General features: G+C 37.8%; 1 protein-coding gene across 1 annotated transcript; it reads right to left on the bottom strand.

The window, feature by feature from the left end:
- Positions 1-5,323: 5,323 nt before the first annotated feature.
- Positions 5,324-9,155, bottom strand: LOC106173105 (solute carrier family 2, facilitated glucose transporter member 8). Its single transcript, XM_013554104.2, has one exon. It carries the CDS (start codon positions 9,112-9,114, stop codon positions 7,678-7,680), a length of 1,437 nt encoding a protein of 478 aa, XP_013409558.2. The 5' UTR covers positions 9,115-9,155; the 3' UTR covers positions 5,324-7,677.
- Positions 9,156-9,406: the final 251 nt, after the last annotated feature.

The raw sequence follows: 9,406 nt of genomic DNA, 5'->3' as shown, positions 1-9,406 counted from the left end.
GGTACATTCTGCAAAAATAGCGGAAGACAAGCTGGCGATACATATTATCGGCGTTTCCAAACCCGTTAAATGTTATGAAGTTAATTACCGAAGCTCCGATTTAATAAGTCTCTGATAACTATTAATAGCGAATTAAATTGTTTGTCAAATTTTCATTAAAGCAGACCGCATCCCACACACGCGAACAAAGACTTACGGCATAAATCCTGCATGGGTTTTAGACCTGGGATGCTTGAGGTGAATAACATAATATGGCAAGGTCGCGGTCACTGAGTACATTTATCTGTGCTGAACTTTATATTGTGCTGAAAATTGAACATTTGGAAAATATTTATATCTATAAAAATAAATCCATGCTCGCTCATTTAACGAGAAAACTGTTATTATGAATTTTAATTTTCAAAATCTTATGGTGCCATTTTTAGTTTTTGAATTACAGGTTTTAACTATCGGCCAAACTTACTCGGTCGTATAAAGTTAATAAATAGTGGTTGCCATTCAAGTGATGCGAACCAGCGCCAAATTTGTAAACAAAACCCCCGCGTGGTTTCGTGTCAGGGAGATGGATGACGGGCCGGTGTCACACCTGTGAGGCAAAAATTGAAATGAAATCCCCCGGTCTCCGGGATAGAACACAGAACTGAACAACAGCTCCGCAGTGGCTCATTGCCGAATTGTGAGAAGCCTCATTGGATGTGCTGAAAAACACAATTAATTTACATTCCCCGATTGGTAAATCGGCAGCAATTCTCACAGCACGATGATGGTTTTTACCGACTTTGCAAGCAGCAGGAACGCACATATTCCCAGCCCAGCAGTGGGTAGCGATACTTCGGTGGTCCACGAGATATGAGATCATTGCTTGGTCTAAGATCTTTCTGTTCCTGTGAACAATGGTTAAAATAGGAGGTGACTAAATCTGATTTTTTGAAACCTTCATTTATTCATTTTTTTTCCTAATAAAATTTACAAAATATGTTCCGTAACGTTCAAATTCAATAAATCATGTGACATTTTTAGATTCTGTAATATTAAAAAAGAATAGTTCTGTATTATTGAATTATTTGTATTTTTCTGTAAACCGAACTTTTTCAAACACGAAATATACGCACTTGCCGTAATAAACTCGCCTATATTATATCCCTGACATTTTACAAATTAATTCAAGAATTTAACTTTAAGTGGAAAAAAGGAGAAAAAAAAACCAGGAGTGAAAAAATAAAGATAAAACATGAAACGAAATGACCATGTATGGGCACAACATGATTGTGTGTTTGTAGTGTGACGTATTGAAAGACATAATAATAATAATAATAATAATAATAATAATAATAATAATAATAATTTTATTCAAATCTAGAGTAAAATGAATACGGTCATTAAATTAATGTTTCCTCTCTATCTTACACCTTTAGTTATTTACTCGTTTATTACATGGATAAAATCACACAAAAAATCAGCATTTCTCAAAGCAGATTATATTAATGTGTTACGTTTTTTCTATCAAATTTTAAGGGCAAAAACGGCGGAGTTACATGCCTATGATAAATACTCCATAGTATCATATTATTATCTGCATTGTGTTGCGACCACCAACTGTGGCATAACATTGGTTATCAATTCCCTGGTTAACTAAAGTCGGTCTATTAGATCTCTATTTACCTTTCCTCTCACCTGGGAAATGTACATTTGAACTCACAGGTGGGCTATCACCGGGAGCTAGGTGAGGGGTGATTTTTACACAAAAATGTTGCGTAACTTAAGGAAATCTTTTGGGCTTTTTACGCAATGACTGTCCACAATCGTGGGACTGAATTGAAATGTCCCCATAAAAGTGTCCATCTTGAAGTTTAAAAGCCGCCCACCGTTACACCAAAAATCAACCCTGCAACGTTCGTGTGCCAGCAAGAAACATATTGCTATGAAATGCCATTAAATTTTCATCATGTCGTATCATCGAATGATTTAATTTGTTTAACCACTCAGGATGAGGGCAAAAAGATAAGTGACACGAGACCTGTACATAATTATTAATGTTTATGCAGCTCTGAATTCATAATCTGCGTCCTACTATAAAAGAGAATTAATTATTTCATAGTGTGGTGAATTGTAATAAAGGCATACATCATAAGTCGTGTACAAGGAAATCATAACGGCCTTTTCATTACTTTCAATCTCTACGAAATGGCGACAAACGACCAATAATTCATGTCTTAAATTAGACCCTAATTGTTCAGGCGAAGCCCTTAACAATCGCCCAATGAATATTTACATTAATTGGAGAAGTATGCGTCTTATAATCAAATGTCTTCATAAAGGCTTTCCCTCTTCTCGGTGCGCCCCTATGCTTGACCCCAACAGAAAAATAATGACACTGAAGGGTTATCAGTGTAATTATTCTGTAAAATGTGTCACCGATACAGACTTGAGAGGGTGACTCACACTTCAAATACTCAATGACGAAAGGGCCGTGTATGTTGATTCGTCCCTTTCTTTAAAAAAAGCTTGGATTTCTTTTGTTCCAAAGGTTTACGCCCAGTTTTTTGGCGCGTCACTGGTGTCTTAAAATTTGGTACAGAGAACATTTTTCGATATGAAAGAGAGGTAGCTTTTTTTCTTTTTGCATTTTCAAACGAAATGTTCACCAATTACATTACCTTCACAAACCATGCAAAACGTTATTTTCTTTTCCTGACGTAAATAAGTTCACTTAAAAAAGTACTTTCTGATATTTTCTGTGTACCTATTCTGTAAAGCTACTGTTACCCAATTCAGACAATAAAAACGATAAAGCACTCAAATAAAAGTGCGATATTTCGATATTTCCCACTTAAATGTACAGAAAGACATGGCGGTTTAAGATTTAATTAAAAATGGTCTAAAACATCAACTCTAAGTGCAGGTATGTAGGTCGCACAGTAATTGGTATATCCAAGAAGTTACAACTTCTTGGTATATCAAAGTACTATTTGCCGAGGAAAATCTGATTTCAATTTTGGCTAGATAATCCCGGTTAGTATACCTATAACCACTCCCTATAAAGTTCCAATGGTCTTTTATTCTCGTAAAATGTGTTTGTGTTTGATAACTGTTTTATTTGAAGTAAAAAACAAATTAAAAAACCTAACTATCAATCTACGATAAAGACTTTTGGAAACTCGGCATCATATGGTACATACAATAATTGTTCGCCTTTTTGGACTATCAAAACGTTCTGCAATATAATGAATCCTTGCTGGCATAAAATGACAATGAAAATGTAATGTTGATGTATTACATGAAAATATACAGATGTAAAATATATTGAAATAATTAAAAATCTGCTTATTTTGCAAAAGTAAATTTTGGCATGAAAATAAAAAAAGAAGATATTTAATATAATAATTCATCCATCGTCAACAGCATCAACACAGTATTCTGGCGGATATTTATTTGAATCAAGGACCAAACAAATAGATGGGCCTTAGTTTGAATACAGTGAATGCAGTGGGATTAACCCGAAGTCACGTATATATTGGTGCAGCATCCCTTGCAGTTTGTACGTCTATCCACCACCGTCGTTCCGCATTTCGGGTTGTAAGCACGTGCGTAATAAAGTGTACTCGGACCTAAGTGAGCCTCATATTTCTAGTGTTAGATCAGGGATTGCGCATATCTGATAAATCACTTCACAATTAAATTGGGATGTATTTCCCCGTGCACTTGATTGGCATTTTTATGACTTTTCATTGTTGACAGAAGCAGAACTCACCCCTATTAATCACTTGTCGATTATCACTCGTTTTTCTTAAGCACAATAAAACCTGATATGGCAGCTATTGTAGCTGGGCAATCCTCGAGTTGATCACTAAGCTGCGAATCACTTCTATTGCATGCAATTAACTATATCATAAAGCAGGGATAAAATTGTGCGCGGCTACTTTCTCGGCAGCCCGTGCAACGTCCGCCATGCAAGGCTCGGTGTCATCTCGCGCCCCCGATGTCAGTAACGAGCTCCTCGCAAAAACAAATCCAATTTATCACAGGGTCCCTCTCGGGGTGCAAAAATATGCTGCTGGGTAAAATGACGCCCTCTGGCATACGTTCAGCTGTGAACTAGGTTTAGGCGGTCTGTCCCCGTCGGTAAACTCGCATAGCCCCGTCTCCATAGCGCGCTATTCTTGTGTAGATTCAAGCCACTATCAGAAGTTACTTGGTAACTCAAGACTGGAAAGCAGTGTTTTGAACGAATTCAATGTGGATTTTCTGATAGCGAACTGGAAAAACTGAACCTTTCATCCACAGCACGAACCTAAACAATACACTGAAAACGAACTCCGGCCAGACATCATTATCCCTATCAAAAAACTCCCTTTCAATGTGGATAGATTTGACGTACGGGAAAAAAAGGGCACATTTTAATTCATGTGAAATAATTCCTGTACCTGCTTCTATATTATGGCCCTCTTGGTCATTCATCCAGGAGCTCTTAGAGCAATTGACTCCGTTAATTTTTTACTAACAATTTGCGTCTTTTTTCGCGAAATACTTTTATGGGCGTATCACTCAAAGACAACCAAACTTAGCAAACATAGACAAGGCCGCGGATTTTTTTTTTCGCAAAATAATAACAGAGAAATGCATATTAGTTTCGTCCATCGATAAGACCTGAAAACCGCAAGGTGATAGTGACTAAACACCAAGGGCAAACATGTTCTCAAATAGCGTTGTTGGAATTTAGAGTTCAATATTAACTAATTCTACAACCATAGATTTTCCCACAGGAACGTACACATGTTTGTCCCACCAGCGATTCCATTCAGAAAACAGTCAAACAGCCGTGCTCTGTACCGAGGAACACGTCAAATGGATCGACAAATTCGCCTGGCGTATGTTTGTATTGACACTCGTGACTAAATTCTAATTGCCCAACAAGTGATAAGAGGGGTTTATCGCGAGAGGACTCCGCGTGTTTGACACGACCGTGTGGCCGCGTTCAAGTGAACATGGGATTAACGCGACAAACAATTCAGATTATCAAACAAAATTTAGTTGTTACTTCTCAAACGGACGGATGAAATACTGTTTTGTTAACCAAGCTAATGCTTGAGCGATAGAGTAAACCCCAGCCTCTCCAACTTGTCAGTACTTGAGGAACCATACGTGCGCTCCCGGCGCGGTGATAGCTTTTTTACGTTCACGGTGAAGGAATTCTAGGGGGCCTTGTGTCCGCACTCCAAAACGTACAAGGCCGATAAGACGGTTGTATACGGCGACGTGTCAAGCGTGGCCATTTATTATAAAATGTGTCAACTCGCGGCTAGGGAAACATCCTGCTAACGCATTTGTAGCAAATGAAAATGTTTATTAAAAGGCTTGTTTCGGCAGTTGGAAAAAACTGACATACATTACATAAGGCTAATGAGTGAATATTTTTAAGCGAGATTCGTAACGCGTCGAGAGTCAGTGAGGAGTAACGCATTCAGTTTGCGCCAGCGCGCGTAACGTCTTCGCTAACACATTGGACCTACACCAGAAGCAAACAATTCTATCAGCCATTCCATTCCCGGTATGACATGAAGAACTGTAGTCCGCTAGGACGTACGAACCCCATTACTTTGTACTAGTGACCCTCGTCCCATATTCTAATCCCAATACTCTGACTAACCCTAACCTGTACTAATCGTATGGGACCCAGGACTTCCATTCCTAGGACTACCATTCCTGTCACACCGTTAAACAATAGGCTTCTATTTTAATTTAATAAGATATAGTTTGAAATTAAACAATGGCAAAACAACTCTTCAAATAAAAACTACCTATAATCTCAGCATTTTATTTTACTTAATTTTTTTGATAAAAATCAATAATAAATATTGAGATTACCTCTCATCTCAATTTGATATAAGTAACAATATTGCACAAACACACCAAGATACTAACATTATTTGTAGTTTTTGCTGAAATAATTCATGAGCGCCATGAACAAGCCAGCTGAAGCTGACAAATATACAGCTCATTATCTGTATCAAGATTAAATAGGCAACAACCAATATTAATAAAAATACTACTTCTGAACTTATAACATGATTGAGTTCATTTTCAATTTAAACCTGTATTTTAGCAGAAAAAAATAGCAAGTGTGAAGTAAAATGGTATTTCCATTTTCAAGATATCCCAATAGGAATGTTATTATATGGGAAAACACATACTCAAACACACAAAACAGGGATGCATTTTGAAAAAAAATACTAATGAGGTCCATTCTCTGCACTGATCTTTTAAATCTAATGTGTGACCCCAGTCAGTATGAAGCAAAAGAGAATAATTTTCATTTTCAGATATTACTGAAGTAAAATTGGTTTACACATCAGCCAAACAGGTACTTGTTGTGCCTCCTGAGAGCACAGCACAGAGGCCATCTTAATTGCCATCAATTGCAAGAAATGTACACAAGTTTACCTACAACTGAAGTCACTACATACTGTCACTTAAATTAAGAGACTGAACATACTACATGATTGTATACTTCAGCCAAACTGTATAAAAAAAAATCAATGGAAATAATGACACTTCTTTCATCACCTAGTCCCAAATATACGACTTGAATAATGCAAATGCAACAGTTCTGTTCAATCTCACTTTTTCCCCAACAACCTCAGAATGATATACCAATCACGAGGTCATAAAGAAAATGAAAAAAAAAACCTCTTCTGCTTAGGTTAAACAAAAGAAAATGGTTACTTTGATACCACACTTCTTTCGTAAAAACATTATATCATTTCACCAAGTTGAATTTAAATAAATAACCCTTCACCCTTTTGTATAATCTCAAAATATTTACAAGGGTTTTGTAACATGAGGCATTTAAATAAGTGAGATATATTTCAATTACATACTGTATTCCCCGAACTACATTTGTGGTTTTGTGCAATGCTATATATGTTGTTGTGCAATATATGGTTAGAAAAATATTGATTAACTTTCATTTAATAATGACAGTGACTGTATTTTTATTAAATGCTGTACATAAACTTTAATTATATATATATATATTAATTTAGTTTACTGCAAAAAAAAAGAGTATCTCAAAGAAAGTTGTTCAACTTTATCAATTTCATCTAATTTAAAACAAACAATCATCCTGGAAAATATGATTCTAAATCTACAACTATTTCTTTAAAGCTAAGATCTAATAAACGGTATATTAGATCTTAGTTTAAAGCATGAGCAACAAATCCTACTCTGTTAAGAATCTCCTTAATTACTAGTAGTGGACATGTTATTCCGTTAAAAAGAACAATCGGTCTTAGGACATATCTGAATTATATATATATATATATTAATTTAGTTTACTGCAAAAAAAAAAGAGTATCTCAAAGAAAGTTGTTCAACTTTATCAATTTCATCTAATTTAAAACAAACAATCATCCTGGAAAATATGATTCTAAATCTACAACTATTTCTTTAAAGCTAAGATCTAATAAACGGTATATTAGATCTTAGTTTAAAGCATGAGCAACAAATCCTACTCTGTTAAGAATCTCCTTAATTACTAGTAGTGGACATGTTATTCCGTTAAAAAGAACAATCGGTCTTAGGACATATCTGAAGGTACCACTATTTAAATATTTTACACATTTCGTGAAAACAAACTGATATTGAGCTGCCAATTTCTGGGACATTTTCATAATAAATTCAAGATATATTAGCATGATTAATGAGAGCCTCTTCTTCATCTGTTTGGTCACTCGACCTCCCAGCTGTTGACCGGAAAGAGGTGTGGATCTGCTCTAGTGTGTGACCTCTAGTCTCGGGAACAAAGATAAAAACAAACACCACACCGAGGAGGTTCAGCCCTGTAAACAGCCACCAGGCCCCATAGCTAGTCAGTGAATGGTCCAGTGTAGTATAGAAGAAAGTCACTAGAAAGACTCCCAGCCAGTTAGTAAAGATAGATATCCCGCTGGCAGTGCCTGTGGCCCTGGCTGGGAACACCTCTGACATTATAATCCATGGAATGGGACCCCAGCCTATCCCAAATGCAGAGACGAATACAACCAAACATACCACAGACAGCCAGCCAGTAATATCAATACCTAAATGCTTGGTGAGAAAAAAGTATAAACCAAACAACCCACTGCTCAATGTCATCAATATCCCTGCCAGAATTAGCAGGACTCTCCTTCCGGCTTTCTCCATGAGCAGACTCCCCAGGAATGTCACCACCACTTGCACTGCACCCACAATAACTGCTGCAGTCTTTGGTTCACAAAAACCTGCCTTTTCAAGGATAGGAGCATCATAGAACATGATGGCATTGACGCCACTGAACTGCTGGAACACCATGAGACCCACACTGATCAACAAGGGGTGGTAAAGGTCTGGCTGTCGGAATTGGCCAAGCGAAAATGGCTGATCATCATCTGTCATGTGCTGTAACATTTCATCATACTCTTCATCAGCATCACTTGACTTTACTCTTAGTCTCTTCAGGCTCGTGCGTGAGTCAATCATTCGTTTTTGCCTTAGCAACCATCTTGGTGAATCTGGCATCACAACCATCAGGACAGCCATTAAGGTGGGAATCACTGCCCCGGATACTGCCAACCAGGACCAGGAAAGAGGGATCCCAAGTCCATAAGCAAGAAGGATGCCGATAGTCACAGACAACTGGTTAAAAGCCCCGAGGGTACCGCGGAGATGTTTAGAAGCGACCTCAGCTATGTAGAGTGGAACACACAGAGATGTCCAGCCAGTGGCGAAACCATTCAGGAAACGTCCAACAAGTAACATCCATAGTCTTTTCTGATAGGCAATAAGCATCCAGCCAACTACGAAAGGTATAGCTCCAAGCATGATGGTCAGTTTACGTCCACACCAGCCGACCATCTGGCCAGCAACCGGCCCTCCTACGATTGCCCCTATTGCTACGAGGGCACTGAACCATGACGCTTCGTTGTCTGTGAGGATTTTCTCGTCTTTCATTTGCTGATGTGTAGGAGAGGTGTACCCTAGAACGAAGCCAAAAGACATGGGTCCTAAGCATGCTACGAGCACTGCAATTATCTGGAGTTTAGAGGCTGCATCGTGTCTATGTCTATTGCGAACAAGGATGTCGCTTCCGCCTTCCATGTTTACAGGAAACGGAAAGTAAATACCTAGCCCAATGGGGGATTTCGTTTTGCCTACATCGAAACGGCGAGGCAAAGATCCCTGTTTGAGAAAATGGTGATGATCAAGCCATAACCACCAAATATAATACAAATATACCGGTACTCTGAATTTTCTTCTCTACGAATGTTTATTGATCCGACAGCAAAAACTTTATTAGTGAGAAGGTCCATACATGTGCTATACCGTACCTAGCTGTACTGTAGTCCATGTACATGTAACAGTCCGAAGGTTCAAAAGTCCGAAGGTTCAT

The sequence above is a fragment of the Lingula anatina genome, chromosome 1 (genome assembly GCF_051362555.1).
Source record: "Lingula anatina isolate TDL-2025a chromosome 1, LinAna3.0, whole genome shotgun sequence".
Classification (NCBI taxonomy): domain Eukaryota; kingdom Metazoa; phylum Brachiopoda; class Lingulata; order Lingulida; family Lingulidae; genus Lingula; species Lingula anatina.
Note: the sequence above shows the minus strand (reverse complement) of the source record. Positions and strands in the feature narration are given on the sequence as shown.

Bases quoted from the DNA above. Each gene is read 5' to 3' on its own strand.
- LOC106173105 (XM_013554104.2), bottom strand. From the start codon at position 9,114: ATGGAAGGCGGAAGCGACATCCTTGTTCGCAATAGACATAGACACGAT.